General features: G+C 42.8%; 2 protein-coding genes across 5 annotated transcripts in view; both read left to right on the top strand.

The window, feature by feature from the left end:
* The first annotated feature begins 1,990 nt into the window (after window positions 1-1,990).
* msh4 (mutS homolog 4) lies at window positions 1,991-8,439 on the top strand. Of its 2 annotated transcripts, none has more exons than XM_014210956.2 (20): window positions 1,991-2,464; window positions 2,709-2,882; window positions 2,975-3,141; window positions 3,306-3,416; window positions 3,505-3,620; window positions 3,724-3,897; window positions 4,003-4,175; window positions 4,302-4,369; window positions 4,480-4,554; window positions 4,642-4,706; window positions 4,805-4,974; window positions 5,136-5,272; window positions 5,520-5,623; window positions 5,873-5,997; window positions 6,709-6,909; window positions 7,039-7,157; window positions 7,252-7,380; window positions 7,567-7,741; window positions 7,831-7,919; window positions 8,047-8,439. In XM_014210956.2, the coding sequence occupies exons 1-20, from the start codon at window positions 2,314-2,316 to the stop codon at window positions 8,242-8,244; spliced, it is 2,721 nt and encodes a 906-aa protein (XP_014066431.1). In that variant the 5' UTR covers window positions 1,991-2,313; the 3' UTR covers window positions 8,245-8,439. The 2 variants fall into 2 exon arrangements, with proteins under 2 accessions (XP_014066431.1, XP_014066433.1); XM_014210958.2 differs by having other exon boundaries at window positions 7,546-7,741.
* A 94-nt stretch (window positions 8,440-8,533) lies between these two features.
* LOC106611015 (kinectin) overlaps window positions 8,534-25,895 on the top strand; it is a 43,757-nt gene continuing 26,395 nt past the window's right edge. Inside the window, exon 1 of one of the 3 annotated variants that reach the window (XM_045723483.1) lies at window positions 8,534-8,711. Coding sequence is in view for 2 of the 3 variants with exons in the window: in XM_045723482.1 (XP_045579438.1) it covers window positions 8,877-8,935 (59 nt within the window). In the remaining variant the exon portion in view is untranslated. Of the gene's footprint in view, window positions 8,712-8,786; window positions 8,936-25,895 lie in introns of those variants that run through there. The other 2 variants (XM_045723482.1, XM_014210812.2) reach the window with 2 other exon arrangements.

Below are 25,895 nucleotides of genomic sequence, written 5' to 3'. Positions count from 1 at the left end.
AGATTTTCTACTGCCAAGTTTACACCTTCACTATTACAGTGGAACGTTTTACCCAGGAAATTGTCTAAAAGAGATTGAATTTGTTGTTGCCTAATTGTTTTTTGGTAGGTTTCCAAACTGCATTCCTTCCATCTATAGCGTTTCTTAATGTTACTTGGTTCCTTTGCCTACCATTGACTATGTACATACCCAGCATGCGACAGAGCTGCAGGAGTTGTGACCCGTTTTTGTTGGTTATGTTGTCATAGTTGTGCCTAGGGGGGCATATGGGGGAGGGAATGCTGTCACCTGCAGGCAGGTGTTTGTCCCCCTGTGTGCTGAGGGTGTCGGGTTCTTGTCCAGTTCTGGCATTTAGGTCGCCACAGACTAGTACATGTCCCTAGGCCTGGAAATGATTGATTTCCCCCTCCAGGATGGAGAAGCTGTCTTCATTAAAGTATGGGGATTCTAGTGGGGGGATATAGTTAGCACACAGGAGGACATTTTTCTCTGTTAAGATAATTTCCTTTTGAATTTCTAGCCAAATGTAAAATGTTCCTGTTTTGATTAATTTAATGGAGTGAGTTAGGTCTGCTCTATACCAAATTAGCATACCCCCTGAGTCCCTTCCCTGTTTCACACCTGGTAGTTTGGTGGATGGGACTACCAGCTCTCTGTAACCTAGAGGGCAACCAGTGGGTCCGTCTCCTCTATATCAGGTTTCTTGCAGGATGACAATGTCTGTATTACCGATTTCTTTGGTGAAGTCCAGGTTCCTGCTCTTTAGGCCAAAGGCAGATGACCTCAGGCCTTGTATATTCTAGGATGAGATAGTGAAGGCTTTGTGTTCCATAAAGTGTCCAATGTTGTTGGTCGTGTGGTTTGGCCTCAGGCCAGTAAGTGTGAGCAGAGCCTGCTGAGCATCTGGTACATGCCATTGGCTTGGGCTAGTGTAAGAGTGGGTGTTGAGCCTGTTTGCCCGCTCACGGCCTGGGCGCATGTGTGACTTCCATGTTGAGGCCCTCTTTGCAGGGGTGGGGTGCATGGGGTGGGCAGGAGGGGCATAGGTCTGATCTGAGGGGGCCTAAATGGGGTGTGGGCATGGTTGACTTGGGGGGGGTGTTGATTGGTTGGGGTGGGGGTGTGTATGTGGCTGGTGGTGTTGTGGTCTGGATGTAAGTCCTCTCGGCGTGGGTCCTCTATGTGTAGGTCCAGGGGGGGGTCCCGCAGGTCTGGGAGAGTTTCTCGCTGGTCTGGGCGGGGTGTCTATTGATCTGTTGCTCCTATGTGAAGTGTTGGGGCTACGTTTGAGAGCGATGTCCTTTAGAGTACGGGCGAAGGTGGGCACTGCTGCCTTGTATAGGTGGACCTGGTCATAGAGGCTGTTCAAGTCCAGGGTGGAGTGGTGGGCCAGGAAAACATTTGGTTTTGAGGCACAGTCACGGGAAATACGTGTGTTTACCCGGCTGTATTGTGGCAGGATGGAAGTCTTTTCGTGGTAGCAGGGTGGAGATAACCACTTGTGCATTGGGGAAAGTAGAAGAAGCTTTTTCAGTCACTCCTTTCAGTGCCTTTCCTGCTGTGTTCTCAGGTCGTTTGTGCCTGTGTGTATTATTATGTGGCTGGAACCTAGTTGGTCCTCAGACAGAAGGTCTAGGGCGCGTTGGGTGTTTGGACACCAGAGTTTAGACACACTGTGTTTGGGAAAAAGTTTTTTTTCTTGTATATATTTCCCATTTGAGTCCATTAGGAGTACAATCTGTGTCTTGTGTATGTCCTCAGTGTGTGTGGGGGGTTGTCAGGAGGGCTATCAGGGTGGCTGACAGGGGGGGTGCTCAGAGGCTCTCCCATAGATACCAACGTGATATAGCAGCTGGGTCTGGTCTACTGCTGCGTTCAAATCAACTGGGAACTCGGTCATCTCCGACCTCAGTGCGTTCAGGACAACTGGAAACTCGGAAATAAACTAGTTCCGACTGGGGAAAATATTTTGAACAGTCATCCAACTCGGAATTTCAAGTCGAGAACTCCCGACTTTCTGACCTGAGTATCAATGGCGAGATTATTTGACCTAGGTTTTGTTTCCCCAAGATCCCAGTTGTTGTGAAAGCCCCATTAATGTTTGCTTTGCAATTACAGATGCAGTTTATTGTGTGAACTGTGCCTGGTATTACGCTCGTGCGCTGAACAAGTTAGCTGACTCGCGCCCATTGACCTGACGTGGCGGGAAAGTTACAAACGAGGGCTTCCTTGAGGTTAACAAACTGTGAAGTGTCCTACATTTATTATAATTTCTCCAAATTTGTGTGCCGAATCACCATCAAAACTCTTTAAATGCTTCGAAGTAGCACAGAGGAGTTGACACCTGGCAACACCACGGACTCCGGAAGAAGCTCGGTGCTGTCACCTTTGGATTATCGAGGCAAACAAAGTGGGCCTGTGTCACTCGGCCGTGGATCAACATCTGCAGGGCTGCTCACAAGAGGTAGGCCTACAGAAACTATTTAACGTTAGCTATGTAAACAAGCATGCTAGATAGCAAAACTAACGATTCTGATGAAATGGAAATCATGTTGGCAAAGTTGAGGACTGCTAAATTCTCTAAATAAGGCTTATATACAAGTTCATATGTTTCATTATCTAGGCTACAAAGCACTTAGCCAGGTAGGCTTATTTAGATTGAGTTGTAGTCTACAAGTTGATGGCCTCTTTCTTTGACTCTGGTCAAGTGACTCACAGCTTCAGAGGGGGAAGGACAAGTTCATCTGTCCCACCATCCAGTGGCTCCTCATTCTGTGGGACCCCCAGACTCATGAGGGGGACCCCCAGACTGGGGAGGACCCCAGGCTTAGCTGGGGCTCTAGGCATACATCCTGCATGGACGCCACAGACTGAACCCTCTGGTAAAGCCATACAGACACACGCAACTGAGTTGTTTTTCACTGGGCTGTCTCAGTTTGAGAGTTTAATTATTCCGCTCTCTCCATCCCTGCAGTGACCACTAGCTGCTCCTCCGTGATATCGGCCACTGCTGCCTCTGTGATTGTGGCGGTGGTAGAAGGGCGTGGGTTGGCCAGGGGGGAGATTGGCATGGCCAGTATCAACCTGAAATGCCCAGAGCTGGTCCTCTATCAGTTTGCAGACACTGGGACCTATGCCAAGGTAGAACATAATAAACAAACAGGCTGAATTGGTTTACTGTTTTCAATATCTCAGAACAGGGAGAGACAGGCAAATCCATCTCCATGCAGCTTAGCTAAGTGCATGGTTATCTCAGTGTACTGAAAGCACTAAAGGAGCGTTAAACTTGTCTGATCCACTACCAGGTTATCACCAAGCTTCACATACTGGTGCCACTCGAGATACTAATGCCAGACACTGCCAGTGAGAAAGGCAAAGGGACCAAGCTATACAGCCTAATCACAGAAAACTTTCAGGTACTGAGTCAAGGTGGTCTGTCTATACTGCTGAAGTGAGACTTTTGTCTTATGTGTTATTTGTTGCCTAACCTTCTTTATGTTTCAGTCAGTAGCTTTCACTGCAATCCAGAGAAAGTACTTCAATGAGAGAAAAGGGCTGGAATACATCCAGCAACTGTCTGCACCAGAGTACAGCACTGTTATTATGGAGGTGCAAGCTAAGTATGTCACTGGGCTCAGAGAGCACAACAATAATAGTCTGTCACTTCATAATAATCAATCAGGCAGAATAACCTGTCCAGTAAACTGCACTGTTCATCCCCAGATACTATTGCCTGGCAGCTGCGGCTGCTTTACTGAAATACTTTGAGTTCATTCAGAACTCCATCTATGCACCAAAGTCACTGAAAGTAAGCTTCAAAGGGAGTGAGCATACTGCCATGATCGACTCAGCGTCTGCCACTAACCTGGAGCTGGTTGTCAACAACAGGGACCACAGGTATGGTGACGTGGCAGAAGGATGTGAAACTGTCTCACTTATCAGTATTTCAAACATGGTCAATACATCAAGAGAGTATGTGACATCCAGTGTGTGTGTGTGCAGGAGTGAACATACCCTGTTAGGGGTGCTGAACTACACCAAAACCCCTGGTGGGGGAAGGAGGCTGCGCTCTAACATTCTAGAGCCCTTGCTTGATGTCGATACCATAAACATACGTCTAGACACCATTCAAGAGCTGTTACAGGACGAGGAGCTCTTCTTTGGCTTAAAGAACGGTTAGTAACAGCTACTAACTGCACTACCTTATATTACAGTGATAGGTTTTCAATATTGATTGACAATTCTGTACAGATTAGTGTGAACTTGTGTATTTCCGTTGCTCATTTCTACTGTGACTGCAGCCATTGGACATTTTCTGGATATAGACCAACTGCTCTCTGTTCTTGTCCAGATCCCCAAGCAGGAAACGGTACATATAGATTTTTTTTATATGGTTTCCTGAAGATAAAAGAGTTCTCAGAGCCATAATGATGGAACAGTGAGTAATGTTAGAATCTGTCAATGTTCCTCTCAATGAAGGTTCAAGTTGCAGAGTCAAAGATTACACATGTGATTCAGCTGAAGCATACTCTGGAGATGGTACCACCACTGAGGGTAAGTGCTCGGTGTCCTTATAATATATTCAAAATCATTACTACTGTTGTACCATGTGCCTTTTTATTACCAGTATTGTGTAAACAGATGGTGCTGAAGAACTGTAACACTGCTCTGCTGAAGGCTTACAGCAGCTCACTGGAAGACAACAGGTACATAATCACTGAAGGGATTGGGTTTTCCATTAACAAGCCTCTAGATAGAACACCTCTCAGGCACATTGCCTCCATTGATCCTGTTATGTTCTCAGGTTTGACATGATCCTCGAGCAGATCAAGTCAGTGATTAATGATGACACCAGCTACATGAAGGGGAGCCTCAACATGCGCACACAGAAGTGCTACGCTGTGCGCCCCAACATCAACGAGTTCCTGGACATCGCCCGGCGAGCCTACACTGAGATTGTGGATGACATTGCAGGTGTTCACTAGATGGTTATGATGTTTTAAAGGGATATGCAAATGTATAATCTCTTATCGGATTATCCCTAATTGATTTCAAACAGTCTCTGATGTGTTATGTGTAGCCTACAGTCAATCTTTCCTGGTGGGAATTACATAATGAACGATGTTGATGCACAGAGCTGGTTGACCAGGTGGGGGAGAAGTATGCCTTGCCGATACGCACCAGCTTCAGCACAGCTCGAGGCTTCTTCATCCAGATGAAACTGGAGGGGGTAGCTTTACCTGATGGGGAACTCCCAGCTGACTTCATCAAGGTAATAACTTATTTGATGAACACCTTTGTACCTGTCAATGCTGGACTGTGGCAATGGTGAATGGATTATACAGAGCATTAAGTGAGAGAAACCCATTACAAAGTGTCATATAGCTTCATGTTCATTGTTTAAAATGGCTGTACCTGTCAGAATTGCTTTGGCTCTATATTACACTAAAACTTGTTCGGTATTCTCCATAGTAATATATTTTCACATTCTTGCTGTGTTTTATTCACACTTTCCTCAGGTGACGAAGCACAAGAACAACTACAGCTTCACCACAGCAGACCTGATGAAGATGAATGATCGCTGTGATGAGGCCCTGAGGGAAATATTTCACATGTCCTATGTGTGAGTAAAGAACAGCTTCAGTCTCACAATTATCAGGCTACATTTTCAGTGTATAATGTGTACTGAAAAATATGTATTCTTTGCTTTGATCTGTCAAACCTACCCTTTATTTCTGTTATGATCATGTGTCATAAAATATAACTGAGGGAAGTTGGATTGACTTACTATTGTTTACCCAGTAGATGGGGCTATTGAGTTTGGTTTGACATTGTAAATCATTTTGTCCTGTTTCCACCTTTCTCTTTCCAGGGTGGTGTGTCAGCTGCTGAATACAGTTCATGAGCATATCCACTGTCTTTACAAACTGTCCGATGCTGTGTCCATGCTAGACATGCTGCTGTCACTAGCCAATGCATGCACCATCTCAGACTATGGTAAGCCAAGAAGGAAAGTTAAATGTAATCAATTATTAATTTCCTCCCTACATATCTGCAAAAAGTATGTGTTGCTCAAATTCATAGTTCATGCTAACCATATGATCCAGTCAGATTCAAGCTATCCCTGGAGTGGTTTGACCTCGCTCTGAGTCTAGACAGTATCTGAAGAAACCCACCCACTCATCCATCTCACATAGCAGCCAGTCATAGCAGCATGAGTAAATAGTGTGTCAGCAGCAGCACCCTCTGTTCTCCTTTATAAGTGACAAAGAGGCTGCTGTGATCTGCTCTCTATTTAACATTGGTTGTCCTGCTAGCTTAAGTTGTCTGGGCAGCAGCTCCCATAACCATGTGGTTGGTGACCAATGGCCCACAGCTGTCTGAAACAGGATCTCTGGAGAGACACGTGCTGACTGCCGGCCTTCTCTGTCTCAGTCCTCTCACTCTCAGATTACCCTGGTCACGAAACCATTACTGTATTTGACCAGACCAATCTTTCTGCAAGACATGATTACTGTAGATGTATGTTTCGACTGCATGCTAGAAGTGTTTTGAACTTTCTCATAAAATGTGTAATAAAATAACAAACCCAACTGTCATCCACAGCAATTCAACACCAAGTAAAACATTTATTTACCAACCATGTAATTATGAATTTGAATTGTATTGTGTTCTTCCTAAAGTTGTTTTCCTTCTCTGTGCCTGCAGTGCGTCCTGAGTTCACAGACACACTGGCCATCAAGCAGGGTCGTCACCCCATTCTGGAGCGCATCGTTGGCCAGCAGCCCGTGTCCAACAACAGCTACATCTCTGAGGGCAGCAACTTTGTCATCATCACTGGGCCCAACATGAGCGGCAAGTCCACCTACCTCAAACAGGTGGCGCTGTGCCAAATCATGGCTCAGATAGGTGGGTGGAGAAACCATAAAATTAATTTAAAATGGAATGTAGTTATATAATTAACTTCATTTTCAGTGTTGTAACCATTCAAAAGGCTTATTCACAGGCTACTTATATAATGAATCTCATCTTTCCTAGGTTCCTTTGTCCCTGCTGAGTATGCCTCCTTCCGCATTGCTGACCAGATTTTCACCAGAATCGGGGTGGATGATGACTTTGAGACAAACTCCTCAACCTTTATGGTGGAAATGAAGGAGGTACATTTCCCATACATATTTGCCACTCAGTGGTTTTGTATGTATTTTCGAAATACCGCAAAGTAATTCTGATTAATTTCTTTGTACTCCCAAGGTCTCATATTTAATCCATAATGTGAGTGATAGGTCTCTCATTATCATAGACGAACTTGGGCGTGGTACTAGTGCTGAGGAGGGTGTCGGCATCTGTCACTCTGTCTGCGAATTCCTCCTTAGCCTCAGGGTAGGTACGGTGTGGCCAACTAGCACAGTACCTCTCTCCTGTCTGAAACAATATATGATTAATTGGATTTTGTGTATGAATCATGGAGGCCTTTCTTTTCTTTGACTTCCTGTTACTTGCACTGCTCAGTTCACAATCTATCATAAGATAAATATGTGTGCTCAGCTGTTTACCTGCTGGTCCCAGGCGTTCACGCTGTTCGCCACACACTTCCTGGAACTATGTGAGCTGGAGACATTGTACCCCAATGTGGAAAACCAGCACATGGAGGTTCAGCACACCCGCACTGGTGACACAGGTACAGAGCGTGTCATCTATACCTTCCTGCTGAGCCGTGGAAGCTCTGAGGAAAGAAACTACGGTAAGGAAATACAGACAGACACTTAACATTGTCCAATCTCAATCATTCACCTTAATTGTAAAAGGTTTACTGTAATGTTCAACTTGCAGGTCTGAGGGCTGCGGAGATGACTGCACTGCCTTTAACCATAATCCAAGAAGCAAAGGCGATTAGCTCTAAAGTCAGCCAACAGCTCTTGGTATGCTTTTCCAGTAGGCCATGCTTTTCCAGTATCATTATTTAGATCTAACTTACTATCCATCATCTTATTCTCTGAAGTCCCTGCTTGTCCGTCAACCTGTCGTCTTCCTCCTACCTTAACTCAGGCCAAGCACCACAGTGATCCGGAAACGCAACGGCAGAGAGCAGTGTACCACCTGGCCACTCGGCTCCTGCAGACAGCCAGGAACTCCAGGCTGGACCCTGACAGCCTGCGCATCTATCTGAAGGGCCTGAAGAGACACTATGAAGCAGAGCTGCAGGTCATAGGAGAGCCTGTGTCCATGGAGACAGAGGAAGAATGAGTCAGATGAGGAAAGGGATGTCAAAGGGTGGGAAGGGGGTGATGAGATGGTGAGGAGAGAGGAAGCTTGTGGACTTATGAGTGATGCTCTTTGACTATCTTCTATAATGATATTCAATGACATTGTTAGATATTTGTAGTATTTGTTTTCTCAATGTTAATCTGTAATATTTAAATAAAACATTTTTATATTTTCTAAGTGTCTATTATTAACATGGAGCGGCACAAGGGAGGGGCCAACATTTTAAACACCCACGTTGCTTCAAAACCCCTATCAGAGAAGAAGGCCCTGCCTTTTCTATATCCTCATCTCCAGTCCTCTCTTCATTTTATTATACGCTGTGTGCTGAGACATATCGACCCGCCCCCGCGAAACAAGATACACAGGCAGCGTTGAGTTGTGCTGCTCTGGGGAACTCTCCATTTAATTTCAACATTTAGGAAACTGCGGCACTAAAACACCTCAGGGTATGTACATTACATTTTCTCATACATTATTATTTATTTTTAAAACGAGCTAGTCACGCAAGGCTTTGCTTAGCTGAAACAATAATCTGGGCCTTGCACTAGCCCCAACGCACTGCCGGAAAATCGGGACGCAAGAGCGGGTCAGATTTTAGGACAGAGGGCCGGATGACTTTAAAGGCGAGGCCTTTTTGTTGGGATTGGCTTCTCAGGTGCTGTACTCCTGGGTTAGTAGCTGTTTTGGGAACGTTATTTGTAAACAACAAATTATTGTTTCCAGCATTTCACCTGTTTAAAATATAACTATGTCCGTGCGCATCGAGACGTCACTCACTGACCAGACAAGTTTTCCCGCAAGTGTCATGATTTGTAGCACGTTGACACAGATGGAACTGGCTAACTAACGTAACGTTAATCACTTCATTTATTGCTGGCTGGCTAGCTAGCTTACCTTAGACAGCAAACTACTTAGCTAGCTAAACGCCCTGACCCAAAAAGACGGCGTACTTCGTTTGTGGCTAAAGTAAGGTAGGCTTCACTGGAAAAGCCGGAGTGGTTAGTTATCCATTAACTACCCACAAACATGTGGGCTCCTAGTTAAATGACAGTACGGCTTTGTAACTAGCCAGTTGGTATCCAAAGCAAGGCCTTACCAAAGCCCTCCAGTCAGTATCGTGTCCACCATTCAGATGTACATTGCTAGCAAGTTACAATGAACAAATGTATAAACGCAACATGTAAAGTGTTGGTCCCTTGTTTCATGAGCTGAAACAAAAGAACCCAGAAATGTTCCAAACTCACAAAAAGCTTCTTTCTCTCAAATGTGCTACAATTAGTTTGCTATTCTCCTTTGCCAAGATGTGATCCACCAGACAGGTGTGGCATATCAAGGTGATTAAATGGCATGATCACTACACAAGTGCACCTTGTGTTGGGTACAAAAGACCACTAAAATATGCACTTTTGTCACTCAACACAATGCCACATATGTCATGTTTTGAGGGCGTGTGCAACTGGCATTCTGACTGCATGAATGTCCACCAGAGCTGTTACCAGGGAATTTATTCTTCATTTCTCTACCATAAGCTCTCTCCAACGTCGTTTTATTTACTTTGTCACTATTTCCAACCAGCCTCATAACCGCAGACCACATGTATGGCATCGTGTGGGCGAGCGGTTTGCTAATGTGAACCGAGTATCCCATGGTGGGGGTATGGACAGGCAAAAGCTACAGACAACAAACACAGTTGCATTTGAATGCACAGAGATACCGTGAAGTGATCCTGAGGCCCATTCATGCCATTCATCGCTGCCACCACCTCATGTTTCAGCATGATAATGCACGGCCCCACGTCGCATGGAAACTGAAAATGTCCCAGTTCTTCCATGACCTGCATATTCACCAGACATGTCACCCATTGAGCTTGTTTGGGATGTTCTGGATCAACGTGTACGACAGCATGTTCCTGCCAATATCCAGAAACTTCGCACAGCTATTGAAGAGGAGTGGGACAACACTCCACAGGCCACAATCAACCACCTGATCAACTTTATGCGAAGATGTTGCGCTGCATGAGGCAAATGGTGGTCACACCAGATACTGACTGGTTTACTGATCCATGCTCCTACCTTTTTTGCATATCTGTATTCCCAGTCAAATGAAATCCATAGATTGGGGCCTAATTCATTTATTTAAATTGACTTATTTCCTTATGAACTGTTGCTCAGTAAAATCTTTAATTGTTGCATTTGTTTTTGTTCAGTATAGATAATACATTCGCATTATGGTTAGTAAGATAATAGCAGAACAATATCTAACCACAAGTGCTGCTTGCAAACTTACGCGCAAGGACATGGAAGGCATGCTAGCAGAGACGGAACATTTCATCACCTTGAAACAGAACTGATTAGCCTAGGGGCTAGGCCTTATGCAATACTAGCTAGGGGAGTTTTGCTTAGAACAGAGCCTGTTCTCATATTAAGCATGGCCCAAAACACCCATTGTAGGCAGTTTTGTGGGTGAAGGAAATTACTACTTTATCTGTAGAATAGTTTCATTAGCTAGCTGGTTACATTCACAGCATTACACTGTTTTAATGGGTGGAGGGATGACTGTTTTGAATTTTTCCAGTCATCTGCACCTAAATGGCTGTTAGGCTTATGTGATCTCTAATTGTCTAATACAATGATTGTTGTGAGCCTCACATCAGTGTGCATTTCTCTCCCACCATCTGTAGCTGTTGTGAAGAATGAGTGATCCTTGACGTTTGTGTTTAACTAGCTAGGCTACTCCAGTATTTAATATGATCTCTGCTTGTCATGTCTAACATTTTAACTGGATAAAGTCCCCCAAGTGCTCTTATTCATTACCCAGCGACTTGTGTTGACAGGGGCCATCTACAAAATCTCTATTGCATGACATTTGGTAAATGCTCTCCTTATGTTGCAGCCATATGAGGTATTTTTGCAGTAGGCGATATACGTCCAGACCCCTGGTCCTTTTCCTTACATTAGGGTTGTAATTATTAGCCCAAAGAAGTTTTGCAACTAAAACAAGAGTTTCTATTGGACAAATTCAGTTAGGTTCTTCCCCCGTTTGCCACCGTTTAAGAAACGTTTTGCAACAGATTCAGCGTAATTAATACAACCCAGTAGTGATTGGTCAGTTAGGACTGTGTGTGTGTGTGTGTGTGTGTGTGTGTGTGTGTGTGTGTGTGTGTGTGTGTGTGTGTGTGTGTGTGTGTGTGTGTGTGTGTGTGTGTGTGTGTGTGTGTGTGAATGGCAGCTTTCTCTTGTGAGTCTTATTCCAGATATGGCTTGAAGGGGTGGTGGTTCTATTTGTTGGCACCCACAGGGCTGACTGCTGAGATACCTTATCAGCCTCTGGCTTCAGAGAGGCGCTGCAGTAAACCTCATGGCTTAACCTGGATACTGAGGAATGTAATGGCTGGTTCTTATCAATGTCTCCCTCTCAGTATCTCTGTTGGGTTTATTTGCAAGACTTAAATTCTGCATGTTTTGGCCTATGCTAATATTTCAGTAGGATATATTCTTGAAGACTAAAAATAAGTTTACTGCTGTTATTTCGGAAGACGGTATTACTGACACATATTACAGATACAGGTCAGGTGTAGTGTGCCCTTAAAGGCTGGTTTGTCATGTTCTGTTTTCTCTCCTTGAGGACTGATAGTTTATAAAGGGTTCCTGACACAGAGGCCACAATGTCTGTCCCTGCCAAAGCAGGAGCTCCAGCTAGCCAGTGGCTGGATTCCGGAGAGCCAATGGCCCGAGAGGGCTTTGTCTTCTGGGCTCATTTCCATGCTGGGACATGGCTCCTGTTGTACTGGGAAACTTTTTCACCCTCCAGTCTAAAGCATAGCTAGGGCTGAAAGCAAGCAGGCAAGCATGATGCGATTTACCCCACCCATCCTGTCCACACTGCCTTAGTGTTCTTTTCTGCTTAAGAGGTGTTTACTTTCACAGCTCCAGTTGTCCCGCCTAGGGTGTTTCCTGGTGAAGTAAATGTTACGGTGGCTGCTCCGGTTTGGTCCTGAAAGGGTTTGTGGCCCAGCCCCTTGCTAATCAGTGTTGGCTTTTGCACCTATATATATTATGGTTTCTTTGTGTGTCTGTGTGACCTTGTATTCAAAATGTGAATTCTTCCATTGAGTACATTGTCCTATGTCCAATCATGCCCTTTTACTCCTGGTATCATGTCCAATATGGATGAAGTACTTTCAAATGAGGTATCCAATAAGCTCATTTTACTCAACAGATAAGCAAATCTTATTCAACAAAGAGATGTGGCAAAAAACCTTGTGCCAATATTTCCTCTTCTTATCAACTAGAAACTGGCACATTAACCATTATGGGGTTTGAATAGGGGCAAATTCATGAAGTTTAGACTGAACATTTTCCAAAAACACGTTTACTTGGAACAATGCAGATGTGAAGTTTGGTACCAGAAGGATGATAAAATCTGACTGTGACCAAGTTTTCCAAAAGCTCTGTTAAATATCTACTCCAAATTAAGATTCAAAGATGTCTGCATAAAGAATGGGGTGTCGGCTGTGACGTGACACCTTGGGGTAGAAAAACATCTATTTTGGTTATTGAACTACAGTAAGTGAAGTGGATCAACACCCTGTAACAGAATGAAGACATGGGTCCCTGATCTGTACTACACAGAAATGCGTAATTATGGATATGAATGTCGTTCTCTTTATGATGATGTGTCCTGATTAGGTACAATGGTAGAAATATGCAATATCCTCCTTTGCATATTTGGGTATTATTTGACACCCAGGCTATTTTAACAAGAACACAATTTATTCAATCATATATGTCTGTTTGGACAGCTCAATAGATTACAGTGCAGTAGAGTATAGTCAATACAGTGTACATTACTTTAGTGTGCTCTACTGCAATGGTTCCCAACCTTTTTCAGTTACTGTTACCACCAACTGAATTGCTCTCTGCCCAGAAAACCCACTCGTGCGCATTTTACCAGTAAGCTTATGGTCTCTCGAGTCTTGTCAAGTACCCCTTGTGAAAAGGCCAAGTACCCCCAGGTGTCCTAGAACCACTGCTCTACTGGACACTACAGTACTGTGCTGTCCGAACTTGTGAAACATGAACTGTTATTGGTTCAGACAAAGTCTACGACTGTGGACATTGAAATAAAGGCCAGGGCGGACTTAACTACTTTTCAACATCCATGAATGTCCGGTGTTCAGTGGGTGAGGATGCTGGTTGAAAGAAAGAATTTTCACACTCTTGTGTTGACCACCAGACAGAAAAAAAGGAACAAAGTTTAGCTGAACATACCAGTATGCCAGTGGAAGGGAGGACAGTAGCAGGTGACCCAACTGTGGTTTGTGACTACTATGATTTCCCATTGATTTATTCAATTGCAGTCATTCTGTTAGATTTTTCAGTCATTTTTAGGATTGAGAATGGCAGAAAAAACTGCCATTTTAAATTAGAAGTTTTCTTTTTAGAATTTTTGATGTAAATGGTATAGAAGGTTCCGGACACCTTTTATTTTTTTTGTGGTTTCACTTGTTTTGGAGAAACTTGCCCTAAACAGCAAATCACAAAGAGGCCAAAGATAACCCTGAAGGAGCTGCAAAGCTCCACAGCAGAGATTGAAGTGTTTGTCCATAGGACCACTTTAAGCCGTACACTCCACAGAGCTGGGCTTTACGGAAGAGTGGCCAGAAAAAGCCATTGCTTTAAGAAAAAAATAAGCAAACACGTTTGGTGTTCGCCAAAAGGCATGTGGGAGACTCCCCAACCATATGGATGAAGGTACTCTGGTTAGATGAGACTAAAATGTAGCCTTTTTGGCCATCAAGGGAAACGCTATGTCTGGCGCAAACCCAACACCACCTCACCCTGAGAACACCATCCCCACAGTGAAGCGTGGTGGCAGCATCATGCTGTGGGGAAGTTTTTCATCGGCAGGGACTGGGAAACGGGTCAGAATTGAAGGGTTGGTGCTAAATACAGGGAAATTGAGGGGAAACCTGTTTCAGTCTTCCAGAGATTTGAGACTGGGAAGGAGATTCACCTTCCAGCAGGCCAATGACCCTAAGCATACTGCTAAAGCAACACTCAAGTGGATTAAAGGGAAATGTTTAAATGTCTTGGAATGGCCTAGTCAATGCCCAGACCTCAATCCAATTGAGAATCTGTGGTATGACTTAAAGATTGCTCTACACCAGCGGAACCCATCCAACTTGAAGGAGCTGGAGCAGTTTTGCCTTGAAGAATGGGCAAAAATCCCAGCGGCTAGATGTGCCAAGCTTATAGAGACATACCCCAAGACACTTGCAGCTGTAATTGCTACAGAAGGTGGCTCTACAAAATATTGACTTTGGGAGGGTGAATAGTTAAGCACGCTCAAGTTTTGTGTTTTTTTGTGTCTTTTTTCTTGTTTCACAAATATTTCAAAGTGTTAGGAATGTTGTGTAAATCAAATGATACAAACCACACAAAACATCAATTTTAATTCCAGGTTGTAAGGCAACAGAATAGAAAAAAATGCCAATGCGATAAATACTTTCGCAAGCCACAATGTGCATCCTTTCAAGCACACCCTTCTCATTAACCTGTGGTGAGTTATTCACAATTTGATGAACAAATTAGGTTTTATATGTATGATGGTTAAAGAGCAGAAGTATTGATTATTTGTGCCTTGGTCTTTTAAGAGCTCTTTGGAACTTCCCATGAGCCGGGTTGTGATGACAACTCGCAGTCATTATGTTTTAATAAATGTATTTGTGTGTGTGTGGCAGGCTTACAATGATGGCAAAAAAAAAACATTTGAGTGCTGACCCTGGTGCTGCAGCTGGAGGTTGAATGTTTTGAAGGGGTATGGGACTATAAAAAGTTTGTGAACCACTGTCCTAGATTTATTTGTGTGCTTGTACATTTCTACTTAGGAGCACATGTTCTCCTTGTAAAAATGTCAATGTAGGTCCCTGAACTAATAATACGCCATATCACTCAGACTTTTGTGGCAGGTTAGGCACTTTTTGATTATTGATATTCAGTTGTAGAACTTTTTCTGATATGACTATTGTATCTAAATTATTTATTTTAACATGCAAAAGACGCAGGTCACAAAAATGAAATGTATCAATATACCCCATTTCTAGAGGTCGACCGATTTTAATCGGAATGGGCAATTTTAATTAGGGCAGATTTTGAAGTTTTCATAACAATGGGTATTTTTGGTCTCCGAATTTTTTTAAAATTATTAGATTTTTTTTTTTACACCTTTATTTAACTAGGCAAGTCAGATTAAGAACACAATGACAGCCCAGGAACGGGGGTTAACTGCCTTGTTCAGGGGGGATTCGTTTTTGCAACCTTCTGGTTACTAGTCCAACACTCTAACCACCTGCCTTACATTGCACTCCATGAGGAGCCTGCATGGGAGGCTGACTACCTGTTACGCGAGGGCAGCAAGAAGCCAAGGTAAGTTGCTAGCTAGCATTAAACTTATTTTATAAAAAAAACGATCAATCTTAACATAATCACTAGTTAACTACACATGGTTGATGATATTACTAGTTTATCTAACGTGTCCTGCGTTGCATATAATCGATGCGGTGCCTGTTAATTTCTCATTGAATCACAGCCTACATCGACAAACGGGTGATGATTTAACAAGCGCATTTGTGAAAAAAGCACTGTCGTTGCACCAATGTACCTAACCATAAACATCAATGCCTTTCTTTAAAATCAATACACAAGTATATATTTTTAAACCTGCATATTTAGTTAATATTGCCTGCTAACATGAATCTGTGTCACTTCTCTAGCGTTCATTGCAAGCAGTCAGGGTATATACAGCAGTTTGGGCCGCCTGGCTCATTGCGGACTGTGTGAAGTCCATTTATTCCTAACAAAGGCCATAATTAATTTGCCAGAATTGTACATAATTATGACATTGAAGGTTGTGCAATGTAACAGCAATATTTAAACTTAGGGATGCTACCCGTTAGATAAAATACAGAACGGTTCTGTATTTCCACTGAAATAATAAACGTTTAGTTTTCGAAATGATAGTTTCTGGATTCGACCATATTAATGACCAAAGGCTCGTGTTTCTGTGTGTTATAATTAAGTCTATGATTTGATATTTGATAGAGCAGTCTGACTGAGCGATGGTAGGCAGCAGCAGACTCGTAAGCATTCATTCAAACAGCACCTTTGTGCGTTTTGCCAGCAGCTCTTCGCAATTCTTCAAGCATTGCGCTGTTTATGACTTCAAGCCTATCAACTCCCAAGATTAGGCTGGTGTAACTGATGTGAAATGGCTAGCTAGTTAGTGGGTGCGCGCTAATAGCGTTTCAAACGCCACTCGCTCTGAGACTTGGAGTAGTTGTTCCCCTTGCTCTACATGGGTTACGCTGCTTCGAGGGTGGCTGTTGTCGATGTGTTCCTGGTTCGAGCCCAGGTAGGAGCGAGGAGAGGGACGGAAGCTATACTGTTACTGGCAATACTAAAGTGCCTATAAGAACATCCAATAGTCAAAGGTATATGAAATACAAATCGTATAGAGAGAGTCCTATAATAACTACAACCTAAAACTTCTTACCTGGGAATATTGAAGATGATAAAAGGAACCACCAGCTTTCATATGTTCTCATGTTCTGAGCAAGGAACTTAAACATTAGCTCTTTTACATGGCACATATTGCACTTTTACTTTCTTCTCCAACACTTTTTGTTTTTGCATTATTTAAACAATTGAACATGTTTCATTATTTATTTGAGGCTAAATTGATAGTATTTGTGTTATATTAAGTTAAAATAAGTGTTCATACAGTATTGTTGTAATTGTCATTATTATAAATGAATAAAAAAATGGCCGATTTTAATCGGCACCGGCTTTTTTTGGTCCTCCAATAATCGGTATCGGTGTTGAAATATCATAATCGGTCGACATCTACCCATTACTACTTACAAGTAATACATTTCTTGTTTTAGAAAAACAGAAATGTCTGTTAAGTTGTGTAATTATGGCCCAAAATATATTTTAACTGCAAGAAACAAAATCTAAAGTTAATTTGGTGTTTGTGCGTGTGGGAAGGTGCACAGAAGAAGCCAAGGAGATCAAACCGACAAACCTTGAAACTAGCAATACAGGCATTTGAAACATTGTGCTAATACATTCAAATTAATTCTATCACCCCGCCCTAATGGGATCCCTGAACAAAATAAAGGAAATGTCAACATAGTGTCTTAATAGGGCGTTGGGCCAACAGAACAGCTTCTATGCGCCTTGGCATAGATTTTTCCAGTGTCTGGAGCTTCCTGTGTGGAACCGCCTCATGCTTTCAATATACTTTGTATCCCTCGTTTCCTTTATTTTGGGAGTTGCCTATAAAATTGAGAGTATCGCTCGAGTCGCAACAAAATGGATTATAATGTTGTGGATAAAGTTCGGAATGACAATTTCATGTGTACAACATCAAAAGACCTGCATCACTATATTGAGAGCTGTGCCGTCTACAAATTTGCCATGCTCCGATGGACTTCAAATGTTGGTACTCATTGGTCTTTTTACATGGAAATGCCCATATGCATTATTGCTCTGAGAGAAATGTCCTTTCTGGTTTTTCTACTTAGAGATGTTAAGTGTCTGACCCCGTGGTATCACGATACCACTTGGTATCTTGATTCTTGGCGTGGTATCACATTGTTAGTAAAATGTTGGTATTGTGACAAGCTCATTCTGAAAATGGGCACATTTTCTTGCAGTTGGCACAGATTTTGTGTTTATCCGTGCTAAATTAGTCGCCTTTTTGGGCCCTCAGCAGTTAAAATCTCTGATCAGGCCCAGAGCATCACTGCAGCAGAAGGTTATTCTTAAATGTATTATCATGGGTAATCTGATTTATCCAAATTAGGGCCTACCTAAGAGGCCCAGCATGTATCTGCTAGACAGAGCCGAGTCCTGTGCTATTGCTGACACCAATCTGAATTCAGAGCAGGCGGGTATTGCCAGGTCAGCCACTGTCAGCGGCACTGTTTGTAATTTTGACAATAATAGTACACTTCAATCTAGACCATGACCCAGGGCTGAAATGTTTTATTTCCGCTCGGTGGCTTACAAATAAAGCAATGCCTGACTGAGTGAAACGATCTCTGTTCAGATGATCACTGGACAGGCAGTTCCTTGTAATGGTTCTTCTTTTTACCACTATCGTCTCTCCACTTGTGGTTTCTTGTAACCAATAGAGCCTAATATGTTTGCATCGATTGTTGGTCTCCTTCGTTCCCTTTCCTACCACAAACTCGTATTACTAAATTCCAGGTGTCCAAGGCTGTGCTGTCAGACAATATAGGCCTTTTTATTCAACCCTTGGTGATATCTCCATCCAATGTAGGAGCTAGGTGACATGCGTAGGCTTTACGCTGGCTGATGAGGACATATTGCTGTGTCCTGGCCTGGCAGGGCAAGAGGAGCCTTTTCTCCTTTAACCTCATAACGGGCTGGTTCAAAACTGCAGTACTGATGTGACATTTACATGTTGGTATTATTTTTGCCCCTTGCAAAGCACTTCTGTATTAAGTTAAGAATGTCATCTTACCCTGCAAGTGCATTGAGGAAGGGGAGTGGATTAACCACGGAGAGGGTCAATCCAGCAGGATGTCAATTTTTGTGTCCCTCATCTAATGGTATAGCAGCTAGCTAACATAGACTGCTTAATTCATTGTGTATTGTTTTAAGTACAAACTGTAGTAGCTAGTCTACCCTGTGTCAGTGTTTTCCATTAGCGTCAGCTAAATAGCTGGTTACAGACTAATTTTCAGCGGGCTACTTTTTCCACTTCATATTAACTACTTTTCATTTACAAGTTTTCATTTGTTATTCCGATGAGCCCACTGTCGAGCCCTCTCCCTTTATAACAGGCCTGGTCAGTTGTTTTCTATGGAGGGCCACATTAGAATATATTTTTGCCATCCCAGGCTAGAACGATATTACAGGATTATACATTGTGTATGACTGTGTTGACATATCTACAGTAAATCACGTCCAGATATGTTACTTATTTTACTTTAACATGCACAGAAATAAACCAGATCCATGTTCTCCTTTTTGTAGGTATTTTTATTATTAAACATGCAATGAACTACACGGAGGGAAAAGTACACTGTGCATTCAGCACCACAGACCGAACAAGAAAGAGAGCTCAACATTACATTTAAACTACTCAGTCCATGTGAGGAGGGAAGTATCTGATGGGCATTGACTAGAGCAGTAAAGTCGAGTATAGTTTCTGACGTCACTATGCGCAGGATTGCTGAGAGGTGAGTCATTAAGAGATGATCTATGCCTTGACTTGTTATATTTCATCACTGAAAATGTCTTAACATGCATAGTTTGACCCAAACAGTGCAAACATCTTCTGAGCATGACTCATCTTTGTAAAGTTTTGTTCATCGAGAGAGACATAGAACCTCGTCAGTGACATTGTTTTGAATAGTTCTCCAATCACTGCATCAGACTGAAGATCGATAAGCTCAAGTTGCAGGTCAGTGGGAGCGTTATCCACATTGATGGTGAATGTAGAGGAAACGACAGCATGTCATTTTCCAACACTTTGAAATCATCAAAACGAGGAGAGAATTCACAGTTCAAAGCACGCAGCAGCGATGTATGCTTCTCCCGCTGGTCATCTGATAGGGAACAGACTAGTAGTGTCAAAGGTGGGTGAGATTGTTGGCTTCTACTTGGTGGGTAATTTTTGCCCAATTTCTAGCTAGCTACTATTTGTAACTGTGACTGTGTGTCAGCCTGTCAGTCAGTCTGTCCTCATGCAGTTGTTATTTATACGTGCCTTCAAAATAAATGTCCCACAAGCGGTGGGAGTGAAATCATTACACAAAGGCGAGTATTCATTGGGCTTTTAATTTGAATATCAAATGCATTTTCTTTGATCTGAGCATGATTCCGCGGGCAGTATATCGCCCCCAGGCCAGCCTTTGCCCAGTTCTTGCTGTGAGATGTTACCCAACTCTTCCACCAGGGCACCTGCAAGTTCCCAGACATTTCTGGGGGGGAATGGCCCTAGCCCTCTCCCTCCGATCCAACACGTCCCAGACGTGCTCAATGGGATTGAGATCCGGGCTCTTCGCTGGCCATGGCAGAACACTGACATTCCTGTCTTGCAGGAAATCACACACAGAACGAGCAGTATGGCTGGTGGCATTGTTTAACATTTACATTTAACCTGTTGGGGCTACAGGTTAGCAATGAACCCTGAGACGGGATTGCTAGCAAGGCTGGAAATTCAAAACATCAAAAATCTAATAATTTCAATTTCTCAAACAATCAACTATTTTACACAATTTAAAAGATAAACATCTCCTTAATCTAACCACATTGTTCGATTTTCAAAGAGACTTTACGGCAAAAGCATAAAGTTAGATTATGTTAGGACAGTACATAGCCACAAAAGTACAAACATCCATTTTCAATTCAAGGTCAGGCGTCACCAAAAGCAGAAACCAGCTAAAATTATGCACTAACCTTTGACAATCTCCATCAGATGACACTCCTAGGACATTGTTATACAATACATGCATTTTTTGTTCCATCAAGTTCATATTTATATCCAAAAACAGCATTTTACAGTAGCGGTGAAATTCAGATTTTTTTTCTTCTCTGAAATGCTTCCGGTGAACAACGTTACAAATTACAAAATTACTATTTGAAAACATTGGTAAATTATAATATTGTCATTCAAATATTCATAGTTTAACATTTCGTAAATGCTACTGCATTGCCAGATTTCAAAATAACTTTACTGGGAAATCACAATTTGCAATAAACCGGGTGCTGTGCTAAGAACAATAGGCTAGGCTATACAGGTTAGCACCATCTTGTAACCATGTAATATCAAAATGACTATTGTCAATAATCCCTTACCTTTGATTATCTTCATCCATTGGCACTTCCAGGAATCCCATGTCCACAACAAATGTGGTTTCTTTCAACAAAGTTCATAATTGATGTCCAAATAACTCCAAGTTGTTAGCGCTTCGGTAGGCTACTAAAAAGTAGCGGGGGGAAGTCACGGCGAAAAGTAAAAAAAAAATCTATTTACGTTCGTTCAAACATGTCAAACGTTGTTTAGCATCAATCTTTAGAGCCATTTTTAACGTGAAACATCAGTAATGTTTCAACCCGACCTCTCCTGTGTCTTGAAAAACGTATTTGAAAAATGTATCGCATCACATGATTGCGCAGGTGCAGCCAATAAGGAAGTGACGACATCCCAGGGAGGTCAACTTCCCTTCCTTGTCATCCGGTCTCTGTTGATCATAGACGCTTCAAACAACTTTATAAAGATCGCTGACATCTAGTGGAAGCCGTAGGAGTTGCGAAATGAATCCTTTCTCACTGTGGTATCTATTAACCTCTTACATCTAGACGTTCCGCTAGCGGAACACCTGCTCCAATATCCAATGATGGGCGTGGCGCGAAATACAAACTCCTCTAAAATACAAAAACTTCAATTTTTCAAACATATGACTATTTTACAGCATTTTAAAGATAAGACTCTCCTTTATCTAACCACACTGTCCGATTTCAAAAAGGCTTTACAACGAAAGCAAAACATTAGATTATGTCAGCAGAGTACCAAGCCAGAAATAATCAGACACCCATTTTTCAAGCTAGCATATAATGTCACAAAAACCCAGAAGACAGCTAAATGCAACACTAACCTTTGATGATCTTCATCAGATGACAACCCTAGGACATTATGTTATACAATACATGCATGTTTTGTTCAATCAAGTTCATATTTATATCAAAAACCAGCTTTTTACATTAGCATGTGACGTTCAGAACTAGCATACCCCCCGCAAACTTCCGGGGAATTCGCTAACATTTTACTAAATTACTCACGATAAACGTTCACAAAAAGCATAACAATTATTTTAAGAATTATAGATACAGACCTCCTCTATGCACTCGATATGTCCGATTTTAAAATAGCTTTTTGGTGAAAGCACATTTTGCAATATTCTAAGTACATAGCCCAGGCATCACGGGCTAGCTATTTAGACACCCGGCAAGTTTAGCACTCACCAATATCAGCTTTACTATTATAAAAGTTTCATTACCTTTTGTTGTCTTCGTCAGAATGCACTCCCAGGACTGCTACTTCAATAACAAATGTTGGTTTGGTCCAAAATAATCCATCGTTATATCCGAATAGCGCCGTTTTGTTCGTGGCTCCCAGACACTATCTGAAATGGTAAATCAGGGTCGTGCGCATGGCGCAATTCGTGACAAAAAAAATCGAAATATTCCATTACCGTACTTCGAAGCATGTCAACCGCTGTTTAAAATCCATTTTTATGCCATTTTTCTCGTAAAAAAGCGATAATATTCCGACCGGGAATCTCCTTTTAGCTAAACTGAGGAAAGCTTTCGGTCGACGCGGGCACGAGCCTGCGTCTCACAGTACTGTAACCAGCCACTACCCAAACGCGCTACTTTTTTTCAGCCAGAGCCTGCAAAGCCACGATTCAGCTTTTTGCCGCCTTCTGAGACCCTATGGCAGCCGTAGGAAGTGTCACGGGACAGCTAACCTGTTAGGGCTAGGGGGCAGCATTGACACGGCTGGATAAAAAACATACCCGATTTAATCTGGTTACCACTCCTACTCAGTAACTAGAATATGCATATACTTATTACATATGGATAGAAAACACCCTACATTTTCTAAAACTGTTTGAATGGTGTCTGTGAGTATAACAGAACTCAAATGGCAGGTCAAAACCTGAGAGATTCCTTTACAGGAAGTGGCCTGTCTGACCATTTGTTGAACTTCTTTTCCATCTCTATCATTTACTAAGGATCTCTGCTCTAACGTGACACTTCCCACGTCTTCCATAGGCTCTCAGAGCCCGGGAAAAAACAGAATGTCGTCATTCCAGCCCCAGGCTGAAACACATTATCGCCTTTCTCAAGTGGCCCATCAAGAGACACTAGCTTATGCGCGTGACCCCGACCGCCCCCGCCTGTGGGATTTTTTCCTCTGTTTGCCGAAAAGGAGATTCCCTGTCGGAATATTATCGCTTTTCTACGAGAAAAATGACGTAAAAATTGATTTTAAACAGCGGTTGACATGCTTCGACGTACGGTAATGGAATACTTTGAATTTTATTGTCAGGAATTGCGCCAAGCGCGTGACACTTCTTTACTATTTCGGATAGTGTCTGGAACGCATCGAACAAAACGCCGCTATTCGGATATAACGATGGATTATTTTGGACCAAACCAACATTTGTTATTGAAGTAGCTGTCCTGGGTGTGTATTCTGACGAAGACAACAAAAGGTAATGACATTTTTATAATAGTAAATATGATTATGGTGAGTGCTAAACTTGCCGGGTGTCTAAATAGTGAGCCCGTGATGCCTGGGCTATGTACTTAGAATATTGCAAAATGTGCTTTCACCAAAAAGCTATTTTAAAATCGGACATATCGAGTGCATAGAGGAGGTCTGTATCTATAATTCTTAAAATAATTGTTATGCTTTTTGTGAACGTTTATCGTGAGTAATTTAGTAAAATGTTAGCGAATTCCCCGGAAGTTTGCGGGGGTATGCTAGTTCTGAACGTCACATGCTAATGTAAAAAGCTTGTTTTTGATATAAATATGAACTTGATTGAACAAAACATGCATGTATTGTATAACATAATGTCCTAGGGTTGTCATCTGATGAAGATCATCAAAGGTGAGTGCTGCATTTAGCTGTCTTCTGGGTTTTGGTGACATTATATGCTGGCTTGAAAAATGGGTGTCTGATTATTTCTGGCTTGGTACTCTGCTGACATAATCTAATGTTTTGCTTTCGTTGTAAAGCCTTTTTGAAATCGGACAGTGTGGTTAGATTAACGAGAGTCTTATCTTTAAATGGCTGTAAAATAGTCATATGTTTGAGAAATTGAAGTAATAGGATTTTTAAGGTTTTGAAAATCGCGCCACAGGATAGCCGTGGCTGTTACGTAGGTGGGACGAATTCGTCCCGCCTAGCCTAGAGAGGCTAAGATCCTCACTCTTCAATAAACAGAGACAAGAAGAACGACACCTTGTCAGACAGGCCACTTCCTGCCTGAAACCTTGTCAGGTTTTTGCCTGCCAAATGAGTTCTGTTATACTCAGACACCATTCAAACAGTTTTAGAAACTTTGGAGTGTTTTCTATCCATATGTAATAAGTATATGCATATTCTAGTTACTGGGTAGGAGTGGTAACCAGATTAAATCGGGTATGTTTTTTTTATCTAGCCGTGAAAATACTGCCCCCTAGCCATAACAGGTTAAACAATGATTAAAAAAAAGTTTTTTCTCTCAGGTTTTCTCAGGTTTTTGCCTGCCATATGAGTTTTGTTATACTTACAGACACCATTCAAACAGTTTTAGAAAATTCAGAGTGTTTTCTATCCAAATCTGGTAATAATATGCATATCCTAGCTTCTGAGTTGGTGTAGGTGGCAGTTAAAAATGGGCACATTTTTTTTCAAAATTGTCAATACTGCCCCCTAGCCCCAACAGGTCAGTCATTTAGCAGACGCTCTTATCCAGAGCGACTTACAAATTGGTGCATTCACCTTATGATATCCAGTGGAACATCCACTTTACAATAGTGCATCTAAATCTTTTGGGGGGGGGGATTAGAAGGATTACTTTATCCTATCCTAGGTATTCCTTAAAGAGGTGGGGTTTCAGGTGTCTCCGGAAGGTGGTGATTGACTCGCTGTCCTGGCGTCGTGAGGGAGCTTGTTCCACCATAGGGGTGCCAGAGCAGCGAACAGTTTTGACTGGGCTGAGTGGGAACTGTGCTTCCTCAGAGGTAGAGGGGGGCCAGCAGGCCAGCGGTGGATGAGCGCAGTGCCCTCGTTTGGGTGTAGGGACTGATCAGAGCCTGAAGGTACGGAGGTGCCGTTCCCCTCACGGCTCCATAGGCAAGCACCATGGTCTTGTAGCGGATGCGAGCTTCAACTGGAAGCCAGTGGAGAGAGCGGAGGAGCGGGGTGACGTGAGAGAACTTGACGGGCTGCGGCTTTCTGGATGAGTTGTAGGGGTTTAATGGCACAGGCAGGGAGCCCAGCCAACAGCGAGTTGCAGTAATCCAGACGGGAGATGACAAGTGCCTGGATTAGGACCTGCGCCGCTTCGTGTGTGAGGCAGGGTCGTATTCTGCGAATGTTGTAGAGCATGAACCTACAGGATCGGGTCACCGCCTTGATGTTAGTGGAGAACGACAGGGTGTTGTCCAGGGTCACGCCAAGGTTCTTAGCACTCTGGGAGGAGGACACAATGGAGTTGTCAACCGTGATGGCGAGATCATGGAACGGGCAGTCCTTCCCCGGGAGGAAAAGCAGCTCCGTCTTGCCGAGGTTCAGCTTGAGGTGGTGATCCGTCATCCACACTGATATGTCTGCCAGACATGCAGAGATGCGATTCGCCACCTGGTTATCAGAAGGGGGAAAGGAGAAGATTAATTGTGTGTCGTCTGCATAGCAATGATAGGAGAGACCATGTGAGGATATGACAGAGCCAAGTGACTTGGTGTATAGCGAGAATAGGAGAGGGCCTAGAACAGAGCCCTGGGGGACACCAGTGGTGAGACCACGTGGTGCGGAGA

Source organism: Salmo salar, chromosome ssa09, assembly GCF_905237065.1.
Source record: "Salmo salar chromosome ssa09, Ssal_v3.1, whole genome shotgun sequence".
Taxonomy (NCBI): domain Eukaryota; kingdom Metazoa; phylum Chordata; class Actinopteri; order Salmoniformes; family Salmonidae; genus Salmo; species Salmo salar.
Note: the sequence above shows the minus strand (reverse complement) of the source record. Positions and strands in the feature narration are given on the sequence as shown.